The sequence below is a fragment of the Corella eumyota genome, chromosome 5 (assembly GCF_963082875.1).
Source record: "Corella eumyota chromosome 5, kaCorEumy4.1, whole genome shotgun sequence".
In the NCBI taxonomy this organism is placed as follows: domain Eukaryota; kingdom Metazoa; phylum Chordata; class Ascidiacea; order Phlebobranchia; family Corellidae; genus Corella; species Corella eumyota.
Genome location: NC_137494.1, coordinates 15,456,726 through 15,475,304, shown reverse-complemented (window position 1 = coordinate 15,475,304; position 18,579 = coordinate 15,456,726). Strand labels below are relative to the sequence as shown.

The following is an 18,579-nucleotide window of genomic DNA, read 5'->3' as shown; positions in this document are numbered from 1 at the left end:
ATTTTAATATATTAGATTACTTTATTGAATAGATAAAAATTAACAAAGTGCTACAGGAACGAAATAATTAAAAACAATTAGGTACCAACACCATCAACTAAATACTTGAATCGACTAACACATAATTATTAAAAAATTAAATATTCTAATTATAAGCAATGCAATAAATAGAAAAACATATTTACAAAATATTCGGTGCAATGTGAAGAAGAATTTGTAAACATTCTCTATTTCCTGTGTATTATTATTACCAATTTAAATTGTTTTTATAATTTTCTTTGGAAATAAATATAAAAAGTGTAAAAATATGGGTAACAGAGTGTTTAAAAATGGAATTTTAATGCAATTTATGTGTTAGGGCTGTGTTGTGGGTTATATATTAGAAAAAAAGTTGTTCTAAAAAAGCATATGTCCTATGTAAGAACTCCTCAAAATATTTCTTCTGGTTGGCAACCTGTTCTTATGATTGGTGGTTTAATATTTGTATTATTACAATAGAAACATTATCATTTGTAAAATGGTTGCCAAACATGGTCTTAAGATGCATGTTCCATGTAAAAACCACTTATTTCTTCTTATTGGATAGTCTGGTTGTATGTTATATGACAATTAGAACACAAGTACAAAGAAAAAGAAGTGCTTATCTAGGTACGGTCACTTGTAGAGTTGTTAAACATGATTCTAAAGAAGGGGATCTTAAAATATTTTCCCGACCACTTTCCCAGGTTGTACTTGTTCACAGGGGGTTGTAAAAGTTAAGGCAAACAAAGAAAGGCAAATATGATAGTGCAGCACAAAGATAAAAACATAAAACAAGATATATCAAGAACCTGATTAAAAAAAGTTTATATCGGATATTTGTTTAAAAGGTTTAAAATTAAAATTAAAATGTTGACAAAAAGTTTTTTTCTAGCATGTCAAAAAAAAAGAAATATTTTAAACGGGGAGTTGTCTGTAAGACTCCCCAGAAACTTGAGCCTTCTCAACAGTAACCCCATTATTAGGTGCTTCCCCATTATTAGGTGCTTCCTCATTATTAGGTGCTTCCCCATTTTCAGGGGGGTCTTTAGGGGGGTTCTTTCTTCTCATGCTCATCCTCCCGGTCATAATCAACTCCCCGAACCCACGTTCGTGGGAGAACGCATACCCCGATTTGGGTCTCGAAGGTTTTCGTTGTAATTTGAAACGAGATTTGAGTTTAAGGTTGAATAAACTTTCACCGGATTTCAATTTTTTCGCTTTCTTTTTATCCTCGAGTTGAAGTTTAAGAATCTTAAAAAAAAAATATTGGTTTTATATTTGCCCCTAATTAAATGGGTTATCTTATTAACCTAGAGTAGAGTTAACATATATTTAATATGTATGCATTGTTGTTAATAAATAAATAACTTGGTTTCAGACACTGTGATAAACAATTATTGCTAAGCACATGAAAATTAAAATAAAAGTCCAGAAAGAATTTAATACATAATTATATTTTTCATTAATGAAAAGTTGCTTATATATTTCTAAGGTTATATATTTAGTAGAATACTAAAGCTATGCAACGCCCTACACTAGTTTAAGGGTGGTAATTAGGGTAAATTTTAAGCCTAAAACATCAATTTTCATTAAAAACTATGATAAAAGTAAAAAAAAAACTAGAATATATGTATGCTGTGTGATCTGCCTTTTAAAAACACAAATAAACTAAAATATAAAACCCACCCTCTCGGCATAAGTTGGCCACAAGGTGGAGTAGATGAACCTGATGGCAACAACAGGCAACACACAAATCATCGTGATCAACAAAACTGTGAACCACAACGAAGGGAGAGCGAAAGCATTTTGGGCGACTCCTGCAAACCAATATTTTGTAATTAATAAACCAACATTTATTTTCGTATTCAGATTTCTGGTGCATCATAAAAGTTGATAGAAAGATTTACAATTAATATTACAATAATGCGACAGGAAAATAAATATTAATGTTAACATAAAGATTTTAAGTATGTTATGGCATGGTCGCCAAGTTTATTTTTGTCAACTTGGACATAAAATTTTGTTAAAATCTTACCAACAAATGGAAATTGAGATGGAAAGATGTTGTACAATCCATTACTGTGTAGAGCAAATGTGAAGAGAAAGTAGATAAGGATGCTTCCCCATATAAAGAAATGGTTGATTGGGGTCCAATATGAAGTGTCCAATGCAACCTGTTACATTTATGATCATTTTAAATTAAACTAAGAAATTCTTAGTTAAAACACTTCGTTATGTTGCGTTTACAGCTTGGTGCAGTGGTTAAAACACTTGACTTTACTACCTGAGGTCTTGGGTTCAATTCCCGATGTTCTCATTCTGTAGTGCTATTAAGTAAGGCGCTATAAACAGTTTGAACTATGAAAACTGATCAAGCCAATACTTAATCAGCAGCTTAATTATCAGGCAATTATAATCTATAATATCCCAAACTGCTAATGTCAACTCGAGACTGGGTTGAAGTAACTGATGTTACTCTATGTTAAATGTTTGTACCTGTAGAGTAACGACCATGATAAGAGCAGTGGAGATAACGGTGGAAACAGTTTGTCGGTCGGTTGCATCCAATCCATTGTTCCCCATCCCAGTGTAGTAAGCTCCATATGGGATGAAAAACAAAACTAAACTTGTGAGAATCCCTCGAACAATACTGAAACAACATAAATGGGTTTATTCTTTAAATAATGAAGTTTAGTGGCTGATAAATAAATATGTGTATGCCCAATTTATAGGCCTACAAAATGAATAAAACTGCTGTTTGTGGTGTACGAGTAAATTATCACAAGCAAATATTAGTTAAGAGGTTGCAACAATATTACGATAATTAAATTGTCTACAGTAGTGCTAATAATTAGTTTATATAATACTTTATTTTAAAAAAGTTTTACGAAATTAATTTAATAAAGTTTATCTTTTGAAAGCTAATAGGCTTACAACAGTTGTCACTTTATTTAGTTTTTAAATTAAGATTTAATCACCTTTTGAAGAAGATTTTGATGTTGAAAAGTTGATTTGTTTGGCCAGGCAGATACAACTTTGGATATTTAATGCAATATTCGGCATTTAAATCCTGTGGAAATTTCAACAAAAAAGTTGAATTTTAAGTTTTAAGGAAATGTGATTTAAATTTTATAAAAGTAAAACAGTTTTAACAATATTGACAATTTTAATTTACCATAAAAATAGAAGTAAACAAAAACATAAAAATGAAATTATGAAAATGAAGTTCTAAACTACAGTGCAGTGATTGTTAAAAAATATTAGTCCATGCAAATCTAAAGTTTGATGTTTTAATATTTATCTACAAGCTATAGTTAGTAGATGAGCTAATAAAATAAGAAATTAACATTGTGCTAAATAACTTAAATATTAATTTTGTGTACTTTTAATTTCTAAACAAATTCAACAAAGTATATATTAGAAAAAAAAATTATTTTTAGATTATTTGGATATTTTTTTTAAATTTAAAAGGATTTAAAAAAATATTTATTCTTAATTAATAAAAGAGTTATGCAGAACCAAAAAAATGATTATTAAATTATTTAAAATCAAAATTAATTATGCAAAATAATTTTATTAAATCCCAAATCAGTTACAACCCTTGTTTAAACTAAAGAAATCAACAAAAGCATCGTCTGAGCTAATTAAACAAAATTAACGTCTCCAGTTAATTCTGCATGCATATTACCTGGTCTAGAATAGCCAGCACAAATACAGGGGTCGAGGTGTAAACGATATTGTACAACGTTACAAACCAGTCGTCGTAAGTTGACTAAACATCAGACAATATTTTCAACTTTTAAGAATTTAATTATTTATTTTATATTTTTTAATTAACCTGTTTTTTATTTTATAAAACCCAGTTCTTATGTGTAGATTTAATTTTTTTGACAAAATTTAATTTTTTTTTTATTTTTAGTAATTAAATTTGTTTTTGACATTTTTTTTAAATAAATTTTTGATATAATTGTCGTTTATTAAGTTCATGTAAAATGGAGGTTTGTGGAGTATATATACGAAATAAATAAAACTGTTGTTTGTAGTGTGTGGGTAAATTATCATAAGCAAATATTAATTAAAAGTTGTGACCATATTAAAACAATTAAAATCTAGACTGTAGGACCAGCTATCGTTACTTTGTGTGGTAGTTTATATCTATTTAAAATGGAGCATATGTAAAGTCCAATTTATAGGCCAATAAGATAAATAAAACTGCTGTTTTTGGTACACAAAATATTTTGTAGCGAAAAAAATTAGTTAAAAAATTAGAGACCATATTACAACAATTAGAATCCCAACCATAGGGTGGGCTTTATATGGCTATAAAGTTTTATTTAAGTTAAATCTAATTTTATGTCAATTACAAAATGATATTTTAGTTAATATTGTTAACATTTTTCTTACACTATAAGCGAGTTGCATAATATTAGCATAACTACAATGATGTAACAACTTGAACACTGTGACCACATTAAACCACATTGTGACTCATACAACACTTTAGTGACAACAATGGGTGCAGTTATGAGCACACAAGATACCTTATAGAACAATGCGAGGCAGAATATAGGGTATGAGGTATATGCAACGTTGTATAATGTTACAAACCAGGGGTCGTATATGCTCTTGCATGGAAAATATTAAAGTATTTATAATTGTGTTTTTTTTATTTATCCTCGATGTAAGAAGGTCGACTTCACCACTTAAACATAAAGTAACAACAGTTACTTTGACCCAGTCTTGAGTTAACTTTGGCAGTTTGGGATATTATAGATTATAATTGCCAGATAATTAGGTTGCTGATTAAGTATTGGCTTAGCAGGAGTTTATACTGTTTATAGCGCCTTACTCAAGAGTACTTCAGCATGAGATCAGTAGAAATCAAACCCAGGACCTTATATAGTGAAGCCAAGTGTTCTTACCACTACACCATGTTGCCAAGTAATTTTAAACAGATGGTTTAAAAAAAAATATTTAAACATAAAATTTTACAAAATCTAATCTTACTTAAATAAACAAAAATAATTAAAATATTTTAAGTAAACTTTTATAAAATTTGTTCTAAATCAATTACAGTTTTCCCATTTATTTAATATATATAATAGAACCTAAACTTGGTATATTATTTTATATAAACTTAAAACATTAAATTAACAAAACACTTTAAATATTTAAAATTATTACCTGAGCAGTTAGACCATTAAAGAAAGCATACCAGAAATGGACAAGAGTGAAGGCAAAGTTCTTGTAGAAGAAATAACCAAAAAATTTGCACATTCTAGTATAAGACCACCTTCCATGCACTAAAACTAATCTCTCCAAATACCTAAACAGGAACAAAATATTTTGCATTAAAATTTGCTTCACATTGGATAACACTACAGACTGCCCTACGGTTGGCATATATATATTTGATCACAAGCTTCAATATAGATTGAATAAAAGAAACAATAATTCAAATGTAAAACTATTATATATTGTCAAAACTTTTCATGATTTAGGTGCTACTGGTACTTTTGCTATTTTATTTAAACCCAGTTGACATTAGCATCCAAAATTCAAAATCAGAGCCAGGATATTAAAATTTCTTAACAAGTTAACTGTCAACTTTCTCTACAGTAAATTTATATGTAAAAACAAAATCTAAATTTACCGAAATTGTCCGAAAGCGAAATCTGAAGATAGAACAGCTTGCGTTCCTTCCTCACCACTTATTCCTACCCCAATGTGGGCAGCTAAAAACAACAAAAATACATAAAAACATTAATTAAACTTAAATTAAAAGTGCACTAGGATAAGCAATAAAGACAACAGCAAAAAATGAAAAATCAATCTATATATAATAGAGATTAGTAGAAAATATATAAATATGTATGTCTTATTTATAGACCAATAAAAAATAATAACTGCCATTTAGGGTCCAGGTAAATTATCACAGGCAAATATTAATTTAGGGTTGTGACCATGTTATGACAGCAAAATACCGACCGTGAGGCGGGCTTATGACTGGTTTAAACATAATAGAATCCAAAGTTCTTTATTGAAGCTTTCTAAACACAAACTTTAATAAATAATTCAAAATGTAACTATACCTTTAATCATGCTAACATCGTTGGCTCCATCCCCGATAGCCAGAGTGACAACTTTCTTGTTTTTCTTGACAAGTTCGACCACCATTGCTTTCTGTAGTGGGGTCACTCTACAGCAGATCACAGCACTGCACATTGAAGCCAACTCAAGAAATTTTAACTTCACATCTTCACTCAGGGCATGGGACTAAATAAAAAGAAAGAAATAAGATATAAGCTGAGGGTACTTGGTTTGGTTTCCACTGCTGGCATGCCAAAATTATTTTTTTAATTACTTTTAAATTTGCTGACAAACTAAAAAATAATATTTTTATATTAAAACAAAGCTTAAAGATTTAAAATAGAAATATTTACCAAACTGTGTCCGTTGATAACAAGTCCAAAATCATTTTTATTGGTTTGTTGAATTGTGATCGCATTCCCATTGTCAATGGAAACCTAAACAATTATTTACTTGTAAATTCACAGAAAAAATAATTTTAAATTAACTTAAATTGAGTATAAAGTTAAAGTTTTACCTGAAATTCATCTCTGCTTGAAACCGGTGTTGTTGTTTGAGATGAACTTAAAACTTCTCGATGAGATTCCAAAATTTCCTCCTCAACCTTGGATAACAAAATATAGAATTTAGTGGCCAAGCTTATATTGTAAAATAATAAGGCTATATTGTTATCTTTAATGTGAAAAGGACAACTATGTGACCTAAACATAAAGTAACATCAATTACCCTGACCCAGTCTCGAGTTTCCTTTGCCAGTTTTGGATATTATTGATTATTATTGCCCAATAATTATGCTGCTGATTAAGTGTTATTAAATTATGCTGCTGATTAAGTGCTGGCTCAGCAGGAGTTTATACTGTTTATAGCGTCTTACTCAAGGGTGCTACAGCATGAGAGCAGTAGGGACCCAACGCAGGACATAAAGAACTTTTAACCCATACACTTACAAGCACTGACATCTGTCCATGTAGTTGATTATATTTAAATTTTCTCCACACATATAAAATTACCTTATCTTGTGTCAATCCATTAATAATGAAAACATTCTTCATATCCTCAGTGAGCATGTTGCAAGAATATCCGATGTTCACCGCGGTCTCCTGTTTATCCCCGGTCAGAACCCAGATCTTGATGTTGGCTCGCGACAAGTTGGCTATCGTTTCAGGAACTCCATCCTTAAGTAAGAAATAGAAGTTAACACTTAAGTCAAGTATTGCTTATCAAAGTTTAAATATGTTGGTTTATACCAAGGCCAGGTCAGTTCATACCTAGTAGTAACTATTGTTTTAAGTGCAAGAAAATTGGGATGAATTGACCAAGTGTATAGGTAATGTTGGGTATGAATTAACTAAAGGTATGAGTTACACAAGGTATGAATTGACCAGGTGTAAGTGTTAAACTAGGCACAAATTGACCAGATACCCATATACAATCAGCAGGTACGAACTGACCAGATACAATTCCTATGCCCAAAAACAAATAGCAGTTATGTCAACAATAAATTAAAATAACAACAAATGAAAACTAACCTGTAGTTTGTCCTCAATTGCAGTGGCTCCGAGCAAAGTTAAATCTCGTTCAATTTCCTCGTAAACTGCCGATAACTTTTCTTCCCGCTCCTCCAGAGCAGTGGATGCTTCGTGATGAGCTTGCATCCAGACTAGAAGAAGATCAATATTTTCATAAGTAAAAGATAATAATATTTTATAACGTAGCAAATTGGTGATAGTTTGGCTCTAACAATTTACATTTAAAATTGACAGAATATTAAATTGGGGTTATAAGTTGGTGTAAAAAGTTAATATAGAGTTAAAATACAGTGTTAAGAGTGGTTGAATAAGTTTAAAGAAGACTTGGTATAAAAGGCAACAAAAGTAAAAATAAATGTGCAAGAACTAAAACCCAAACTTTTTGTACACTTTGTCTTTTACTTGCACTTTGTAAATTGTAAAGTGTTATATAAGCCTTAGTACAAAGTGTACCAAAAGTTTACTAAATAGATTAAGTGTCTATAGAAGGACTAAACTTTTACCAACCTTTGAAAGCATCTTCCTCGATTTGTTTTTGGGCCAAGCACAAAGTTCGGAGTCCACTGCTCGCAAAATCCTTAAAACAAAATTAAAGTTTAAGCAATTACTTTTTCTTTTATATTAGAGTTTATATTAGATTATGACAACATTAAAGTAGTAGATATAAAACCCAGGATCTTAGGTTACTAAAGTGCAGTTTAAGAAACTTAAATTGTTTATTAAATAGGCACTACATTACAAATATTATCAAATGTTGTATGTATAAAGTTAAAAGATAAGACAACAGTTGGTTTTACTGCATAAGGTCCTGGGTTTGATTACCTGCTACACTGAAGCATACTGAAGTATACAAAACATTATCCAAAACTGGCAAAGGCAACTCGAGACTAGGTCAAGGTAACTGATGTTACTCTATGTTTAGGTTATGAAGTCAACCAACAATTAACATAAATACTAACATTAAGATGGTCATTAGTCTTTTTGATTAAATCCTCATTTTGGTTTTCTTCGAGTCTCTCCAAAATAACAGAGTCAGCTCCCTTGCAATATAAAGTTATTTTGCCTAAAAGTAAAACAAAATTTATTATATTCCTGTTTAAATTAAGGTTAAAAATTAGGTAATGTAGTATCTGAAAGTAAATATATGAGTAAAGGTAAGGAGAAAGGGAGATTATGACATCACTTTATGGTACAATGAACCTCTAATATTTGTGATTCATATTTGAAAGCGTATTCATTGAAATTATGGACAATAGGTTTAAGTAATATAATGGGGGTTGGGTCATTTTAAGTTACCACTACAAATCAATACAAAGAAAATAAGTTTACTGTATATTAATCTATATCTTGCCTTTAGTTAACCTATTTTTAGATTTCCAATACAGTGAATCTTGATCAAATTTAAAATAAAGAAAAAAGAATTTCAAGAAAATATTTATTAAATTAACTTAAAATTACTATTTTCAATAAATTTTACCTTGGGGATCTTTAACAATAACTGACATTCTTTTCCTAACATTATCAAAATCCAAGATAGCAAGCACTTTGTATTCTATTATGTCACCTGAAAAAAAGAAGTTTAATAAAATTAACCACCAAAACTGATTGAAGTTTAAAGATTGAAGTTTGATTGAAGTTTAAACAAAATTAAATGCTGACAACATGTGTAACTCTATGAGCAATATATAAACAATAATAATATAATCACACAATTAACTTAACAAAAACTTAACAACAGTAATATGATTAATAATTCCTTAAATCAGAAGCTTTCAACCTTCCAACCACCACCACCTACAACTCACCAAGTTCTGATATAGTGATCGTGTCGAACGAGCGACTCTTGAAAACAAATCCAAAATTCCTGGCAGCAGTGACCAAGGCTCCTTCATCGGGAGATTGGGCTTGGTAGATCAGTTTGCCTGAGAATATATTTTTATTACATTAATTTTAAACATTTTACCTATTTTACTAAAACTAAAAATAGGTACTTTTATTATCATACACTAGTCAACCCCCCTATGGTTGAGATTTTAATTGTTGTAATATGGTCACAACTCCCAACTAATATTTGCTTGTGATAATTTACCAGCACACCACAAACAGAAGTTTTATTTATTTTGTAGGCTAAAAAATTCAACATACATTAAAATATATTGCCCACTAAGCTCTTATGTACATAGATAATTTTAACATTTTGTAAATTAATATTTATGTTACTATACCAAACTCAATATTGAGTTAAAACCATACTTTTACCGTTTTTATCCTCATCTGGCATCACCGTGTGGCAGATAGCAATTAATCGAAAAAACATTGCACAGTCATCATCCTTGTCCTTAATTGCGTTAATTAACCGCTCGTCAAAGAACCTGAAACTTTGTTCGGCGTACTGGTTGTAGGATAAATCAACTGAGGGAGTGTTCTAAAAGATCAGGTTGTTTTAGTTCTTGATATAAAAAGGCACAACAGTATAAACAAGCAGTGTGGTATAATAGTCAGAACACTTGGCTTTACTACATGAGTTCCAGGGTTCGATCCCCCAGATCTCATGCTGTAGCACTCTTAAGTTAGACTATAACTGGTATAAACTTCTGCTGAGCCAGCACTTAATTGGCAGCCTAATTATCGAACAATTATAATCTATAATAATTTAAACTGTCAAAGTCAACTCGAGACTGGGTTGGAGTATTTTTAGGTTGTGAAGTCAACCTTCCCACATCGAGGGTGAATTTATACAAAAAATGCCAACAACTATAGTCAATCTTAGTTTTTACTTAAAGATTTGTAATATTTGCAATATATATACCATAAAAATGTTACACAAAATTCCTTAGTCACATACACTTATAAGTTAACACACATACCTCATCAGTATAAACTTGTGCCCCATTCTCATCAAAATAATCCCCGTAACATTTTGCCTTGATCGAACATTTGTTAAATTCCATCACATTTTGTGTTAAAGTTCCCGTCTTGTCAGAGAAAATATATTCAATCTGTCCAAGTTCCTGCAAAGTTAAACTTTCATTTAAAATTGGTCGAACATTAAAATTTTTATTTAAGAAGTTTTAATTTTATACCGGCAGCGTGGTGTAGTGGTAAGAACACTTGCTACACCACACATGAGGTCGTGGGTTCAATCCCCACTGATCCCATGCTGTAGCGGCCTTGAGTAAGGCGCTATAAACGGTACGAACTCCTGCTGAGCCAGCACTTGATTAGCAGCTTAATTATCGGGCAATTATAATCTATAATATCCCAAACAGCCACAGGCAACTCGAGACTGGGTCGGGGTAACTTATGTTACTCTATGTTTAAGTCGCGCATTCCACCTTCCCACATCAAGGATAAAGATATATACAAAAAAGAAAATTTAATATATTTAAAAGAACATATAATTAGTTACAAATAACATTAATTCTATATTTAAATTAAGAAACACGAAAACATAGGCAATATAATAATAATATAACCACGCATAGAGTCTAATATAAACATTGAAATTGCTCTTAAATAAAATTTATAAATTTTAATGAAACATTTTCACAGGATGTGGCTTCAAATTAGAACGAAAATAATGAATTTATAAAAACATTGAAATTCAAACTAAAGTGGGTTTGTTGTTTTAAATAATTGAACTGGTCAACTGAAGTGTGAATGTAATTTGTATAAACAAACTATTTCAATCAATCATGATTTTTGACAAGTTAGTATTCTATTAAATAAATAATGATGCAGTCATAATTTAAAATATAAAACATTAATTAATCATGTTTTAAAATTAATGACTGTTTAAAACGTGATATAATTCTTGCCATTTTTTATTGCAACCATATATTGTTTATTGTTTGTTTTAGCTATTTGATAGCCTGCCCTACAGTTAAGATTTTAATTGTTGTAATATGATCGCAACTTTTAACTAATATTTGCCTGTGGTAAGAGCACCACAAACAGCAGTTTTTTTTATTTTGTAGGCCTATAAATGAAACATACATATAATACCTATGTGTTTTTTGTAGTTATTTTTGCTATCACAAACTTACCTCATTTAAAGTGGTTGTCCTGGCAACAGCAGGTAAGTTTTTCTTCTCATAAAACATCAATATATCCCAGTTGATAAACAAACTAAGCCCCAGTCTGATGAATTCAATACTGGAAATAAATTAAACAATTTAGTGAATATACTTAACTGATATTTAAACTCTGGTATTACAAAAGCTTACCTGACATAAAGTGAGATAGGAACCACAGTGTTAAGGATAATAATGTACGACCAAAAAGTAAGAAATCCTGACATTTGAGGGTTGGGAATATAACTTGCCCATGGCATGTATACTTGGAAGTTCTGTAAATAAAACAACATTGTAAACTTAATACTGGACCCCAATATTAAATTTAATGTTTTCTGATAATTAACCGGCAGAGTGGTGTAGTAATCAGAACACTTCCTACGCCACATAAGGTCCTGGGTTCAATCCCCACTGCTTTCATGCTGAAGTGCCCTTAAGTAAGGCCTCATAAACAATATATACTCCTGCTTGATCAGCAATTTAATTACCGGGCAATTAATATTAATAATATCCCAAACTGCTAAAGGGAACTTGAGACTGGGTCAGGTAACAAATGTTACTCTATGTTTAGGACGTATTCGACCTTCTCGCATCAAGGATAAAAAATATACAAAAAAATCTTATCCATAAGACATAAAAACAATGTCAGGCTATTTTTAAAAATAATGCCAGCAGTGAAAACCAGGCCCATCAGCTTCAGTCTTAGACTTAAATCTATAAGTTACAATAAAACCCATGTATAAACACAATGGTTAAATTAAGGTTAAACTTTTCACTCACCACACCAACAATGGACTCCCAAATACTATTCCCAATCCCAGTAATTGTGGCCATCAATATTAACAACACAAATATCTAGAAACAAATAAAAATTAACTTCCTAAACGTAATCATATGATAAAAATAATGACAATCAGAACCTTATAGAAACTTGCATGTTATTATTCATCTTTATTTAATATTAAAGATATAATAATTAACATGAGCTAACCTGCCAAACCAATCTGTTCATTAACCTTTCAATACTCGTTCGTTTTAAGATGGTTTTACCTGTAAACAATTAACAATATTAATGGTTATATAAAACAAAGGTGTTCAACATTCAGATGTCTAACTTATAGGCCCACAAAATAAATTAAACTGTTGTTCGTGGTGCGCAGTTAAATTACTGCAGACATATATTAGTTAAGAGTTGCAACCATATTAAAATGCCAACAATAGAACAAACTATAACTAATCTAATGTCCTAGGTTCCATTCGCACTGATTTAAAGTTAAAGCATCTTTTATAAAGACATTAACAACACTTACTTCTGCAATGCTTAATAAAACAAGTCAATATATGGACAATAACACTGAGTTAACTATATCCCAAACTGACAAATAATACTCAAGACCAAGTAGAATGTAAATGTTATAAAAAAAAACAACTCCTAGTTCACACCTGTATTCTGCATCAACTTGGTATCCCTGCCTGCAAACACAACCAACCCAAAACACCATTCAGTATTCCTCATGGTACAACCTCTTAGTAATATATTCTGGTTGTCGATGCTAAAAGTTTCGTCCCCGATGTACAAGTTTCCCTGGAACTTGTGTAAATGGTTGTTGGGAGACTCGCAAACAACATGACCTATATAAAAATAAGTTTTACAAGAATTAAAGTTGAATGTGGGTATTTATATATAATGAAGCTTTAGTGGACATATGTATGTATGTTGAATTTTATAGGCCTATAAAATAAAAAAAGAGCCATTTGTGTTGCGCAGATAAATTATTTGGGCAAATATTAGTTTTTTTATTTTTTTATTTTGCTTTTTCGCGCATTGATAAAAGTAAATAATAAATACGATATACAATTAATATTACAACAATGCGACGGGAAAAAATGACAAAATCAATTTAATGATTTAAAACAGGCCAAAAGTATGACAATTAAAATGCCAACTTTAGGGCAGGTTACCGACTAATATTTTACAATTAATTTTAAGAAACCTTTAAAGTTGGACAACTTTTCGATGTTGTCTCCCATCTCACCAGTTTGTGGAAGTCCTTGTCTTACTTTCAAGTTAGTTTCACTAAATATTAAATTTTGATTTAAAAATAAAAACATTAAAACCTAAGTGTCACAAAAAAAAACTAAAATATTTTTATGTAACTTACTAAAAAATAAATTTACTTTAAAATTTAAAATTAATAGTTTTTGTTGTAAAATAAGAAAATTAAAATTTAAGTAAATGTTATTTTGTTAACCCTAATACTTTTAGAATTAAAAATAAATTATTAAAATAAATGTTCGCTAATTTATTAATTATTTATAAGCAAAAATTATCAGCAAACTACAGAGTTAAATTAATAGACAGTTTAGATAATTGCTGTTATCATAAATAATTTAAATAAAGAAACAATTTAAATAAAATTAAAACCATAGCCTATTTCATAATCCCGTTTACACCAATATTGTATCCATTATTCTTATACTGTATTTAATATACTATACGCCTTATAAATTTTAATTATTATTTTGTTAACAACAACTTACCCATCCAACTCAGCTGTTTCAATATAAACCAGATCATGTTCTTCACTACTGGATAATACCAATAAGTCAGCCTAAAAAACAATTAAAAATTAAAATAAGCAACTCGTGCCAATCATGAAAATGAAGCCCAAATTCTTTAAAGGGTAATGATATAGTTTTGGCGGGTCATACTAAAAGAAGTGGGTTAATGGGAGACAGGAAAAAAGAAGAAGTGGATGGGAGGGCTCAGCTGCCAAGGGAAAATGTATTGCAAATATTTTTAGAAAGCAGCATAAATTATATATAAATTGTCAATGCTAAAAGGTAGTCAAAAAGAATTAAAAATTTTTGCTGCATTTTAAAAATGACCACAAAACACTTTTTTAGAGCCCCTCCTTTCCTTCAATTTTACCTTTCCTTCCTACTTTTAGTATTGCTCACTTTGATAAATGTTTAAAAAAACTTTCCTTCTGTAGAGGTAATGTATTATATTTGATATTAAACTTACTGTAACAGGATGGTCCTCTTGTAATTTAATAATATCACCGACAGTTATATTCATCCATTTGTCCTTCTCTAATCTTAAATTAAATTATTTAAAACTTTTAGAAATCATACAAATGTTTGCTTTAAGATATTGGTTTCACATTTAATAAATTAAATAAAATTAATATTGTATAAAGGTTTAACTTGCTATCAATTTAAACTTACTTTCCATCTCTTAAAATATAAACGGTTCGATTGTTTACACTTCTATCACTAGTATGTCTTTTCTAAAACAATAAATAAAATAAAAACATTTTAAATTAAAACTAGAACTGTAAAGTTAGTGGTTGTTATAAACACCAAATAGCTCTAAATTTAATATTTTATATTTGTTATGATTTATTTTGTTAACTTTTAACCATTTTGTAAATCAAAAATCCAACTAAATTATAAGACAGAAAATGTACAAATTAATTTACCACATCATCGACGGCATCTTTCACAGCTGTTATTGCGAGAACAAGAACGATTGGAATTAATGTCGTGGTTGGATTTAATGAAGAGATTTGAGGAATGTACTTAACACAAATTTATTATTAAGTTTAAAAAAAATTAACCATTAACATATATTCTAAAACAGTTTAGTGTTTTATATTCTTGTAGAGAAACAAAGTATTGACATATTGTTAATAAACCATAAAACTGAAAAAAATGTTGAATATAGTTAAGTGAATAAGTGAGTTTTAACATGAAAAAATAAAACAAAAATAACGCAGAGTCATTGTTGGTTTCCATACATGAATAATTTTAAGAAAAACCCACTTTTGTTATAATGTCATAGTTAAAAAAAACTTTTATAAATTAAATTTAAAAAATTAATTGTAGGGTTTAAGATTTTGTCCTAATTATAAAGTCATGTTTAACATTCTAATTTAAACATGACATAAAACATTTAATCTCTTTAGCGTCCCTAGGCATTCACTTTAAAATTAGCAATAACTATTTTAAGACAACTTTAAACTATGCACAAACATATGAGACATCTTATTATTTCTATTTTTATGCACTGGGTAGTTTTTAGGTCATTATCAAATTACTAAAAAACACAAATGTCTTATTATCACTTTTTAACCATTTTTTTAGTGGAAAAATATTTTAAAATATTTTCAATTCAATATATATACTATATTATTTTAATAGGCCCATAATATATATATACCAGAGCATAGTGTTTTATATATAGGTTTAACTTATAGGCCTACATATTATATTTTATTTCAGTTTATGGTACATGGGTAATTTAGGCAAATATTAGTCAAGGGTTGCAACCATATTACAACAATTAAAATGCTAACCATAGGGTGGGTTATAAACTAGGGTTGTATAACATTGAGTATATAACGAATAGTTAGGGATAGGAACTTACTTGTAAAACAAGCAGAACAACAAAGTAAACGTTGACAACTCGATGAAATTGCTCCCATAAGTTTAAAAATATAAAATTGTACCAAGTATAACGTGAGGTCTTTATCTCATTTGCCTGGAACAAGTTAAATTAAGTATAACCATATTTTAATAAAATATGACAAATTAAACTTAAAAAATATAAAATCTGATAAAAAAGTCAAGTTTTATTTTAGTTTTTAATGAATCATTGGTGCGTCAATATTACAAAAAAAACAATATATACAAAAAGCTAAAAATTTAAACGATCAATTACTAATTTTTAACAAAGTGAATAATATAAGCGGCCTACAAAAACATTTTATGTGAATTTTAACAATTTGACCCAAGTTTTCGCAACTTACATAATATTTGAACTTTGCATTGTATTCAACATCATTGGCTTTTAAATCACGTTGTTCACCTGAAAAATAAAATAAAATTTTTTAATATCATAATTTTCTAACGTTATGATTTCATATTTTCAGTAAAATAATTAGGCCTACTAGTTAAAAATATTTTAAGAAAAAAAATATAATTTTTTTGACAAATTATTTTATGATATATATATATACTATGCAATCTTTGCAAATTAAACCTAAAAACCTAAGTACAAATACAATTTTACCCAATTTACAAAAACTTTTTAGTGATTTATTATTAAATTGAATTTTAACCTACTTCCAGTATTCTTGGTTGGCAAATGCAACACAGACCGAATACAATCCATGAAAAGTTTTCTTGTTAAAATAATATTTCCATAATAAAAACTTAAAATAAAAACTGAAATAAACAAAAACTGTATAATGTAAGTCGAGATAGGAAAGGATATACAGTTAAGACTTTGTTTAGGAAAGTAGGACAGAAAAAGAACCAGGGTATACTTCTTCTGTATAACTATCTTGCTATTTGTGGTGCTTTATAACTTTTATCGGTGAGAAATATTTTATAAACACCACAAACAGATTTATTTTTTTTAACATGTAGGGCAAAATCTTACAAAGTTTTTTAAAGATCCTACATTTATTTAGTTTGTATCTTTCGATTTTTCTGCCCCTATTTAACAAATGGATATATTTTAAGTCACTTGAAGTGATTATAATTTATATTTTGTAAGCGTTGTTATTGCTGGGCAAGTAAAGCTCCTTCTAGTGGTTGGAAGTCTCTCTACTTGTGAAATAGAGAAACAGAGTGAAAGGTAAGAGGGTTGAGTTAATGGTAGATTGGAAAGTAGACTTCAGAATTATAAGACTGTTAAAGGGTAATCCTAGAGGGTAAAATCAATTGTTTAGAATAGTTCAGGCAATACAATAGAGGACAGGTAAGTGGGTCAATGGTGAAACAAGTAAGATATATGTCAGGTTGAAAAGAGGACTAATAAAAGAAGTTAGTGTTAATGATGTAGAATTTATGTAATACAAGTATATTAAAAAGTCACTAATATTCCTGTTTTTTTACCCACATGCAGACCTATTTATTACTCCCTAAACAGATAAGTATACCGAGTTATATATTTAAGTAAAATAGTGACCAACTCTACATATACCTGTCTGTTTGTATACTGACAAATTAACAACTATTTAAGGGTTAACTGCAGACAGACAAAACTTGGTAAATTTGTTAAATTAATTTATCCCAAATTACATTAAAATTAAAGTTAAAATTAACTAAAAAACCTAGTCGTAACGTACACCACTGTCTGACTGTTCGTAAATTAAAATTCACTCAGTCACTACAACTTTTCTAAATAAATTAAATTAGATGAATAATAATATACACTGTCAACTTTCGTTACAAGAACAGTTCATAAGTTAGGCATTGTCTTTACGAACCATACCTAAATTTCAACGTGGATATTTTACGCTATATATAAAGTAGTGATATGCACGACTGGCAAAATACCACAGCAACGTTTTCCTAGAAATCAAAATAGTTTTTCAATGGTTTTGAAACAGTGATGTCAACTTATTTAAAACATGACATACAGAATATTTTTGTTTAATAATTTATCCTCGGTGTTAAAAACACGTCTTTACAGCCTAAATATCTTAGAGATACTAAATATACAGGGTAGTACTGCAGGTATTTCACATTATTTTTATTTAACTTTTAAGAGACGAAATCAATCCTAAACTATATGTAAAGTAGTCTTTTAATTAGCGAGTAAGTACAAAGATTGCACATTTTATGCAATTTGTTTTAAGGTAAAACAAAGATCCTATTTTATATAATTATTCACCTTAAAGTTAAGCAGTTATCTTACAATAAAAAAGATCGTTTTTTTTTTTTTTTTTTTTTTGTATATATCTTTATCCTCGATGTGGGAAAGTCGAATGCGCGACTTAAACATAGAGTAACATAAGTTACTCCGACCCAGTCTCGAGTTGCCTGTGGCAGTTTGGGATATTATAGAGACT

The 18,579-nt window shown here is 29.3% G+C and overlaps 1 protein-coding gene across 1 annotated transcript; it reads right to left on the bottom strand.

Annotated features, from left to right (window-relative positions):
- Positions 1-13: 13 nt before the first annotated feature.
- LOC145753916 (phospholipid-transporting ATPase ID-like) lies at positions 14-16,957 on the bottom strand. The gene is made up of 32 exons (XM_082570452.1): positions 16,844-16,957; positions 16,528-16,586; positions 16,146-16,259; positions 15,199-15,297; positions 14,945-15,006; positions 14,742-14,814; positions 14,255-14,325; positions 13,708-13,790; positions 13,157-13,345; positions 12,705-12,763; positions 12,494-12,568; positions 11,867-11,988; positions 11,687-11,795; positions 10,508-10,651; positions 9,900-10,065; positions 9,446-9,562; positions 9,118-9,204; positions 8,600-8,703; positions 8,148-8,217; positions 7,641-7,771; positions 7,122-7,286; positions 6,629-6,715; positions 6,465-6,548; positions 6,114-6,297; positions 5,675-5,756; positions 5,206-5,347; positions 3,710-3,793; positions 3,000-3,091; positions 2,518-2,671; positions 2,057-2,195; positions 1,708-1,838; positions 14-1,272 (listed from the first exon to the last, which is right to left on the bottom strand). The coding sequence occupies exons 1-32, from the start codon at positions 16,890-16,892 to the stop codon at positions 937-939; spliced, it is 3,663 nt and encodes a 1,220-aa protein (XP_082426578.1). The 5' UTR covers positions 16,893-16,957; the 3' UTR covers positions 14-936.
- Positions 16,958-18,579: the final 1,622 nt, after the last annotated feature.

Excerpts from the sequence above, each read along its gene's own strand:
- LOC145753916 (XM_082570452.1), bottom strand. The coding sequence starts at position 16,892 with ATGGATTGTATTCGGTCTGTGTTGCATTTGCCAACCAAGAATACTGGA. Across the intron at positions 14,815-14,944 it reads TATATTTTAAGAGATGGAAA|ATTAGAGAAGGACAAATGGA; the intron begins GTAAGTTTAAAT and ends ATTTAATTTAAG. Across the intron at positions 8,704-9,117 it reads TATTGTTAAAGATCCCCAAG|GCAAAATAACTTTATATTGC; the intron begins GTAAAATTTATT and ends TTTTACTTTTAG.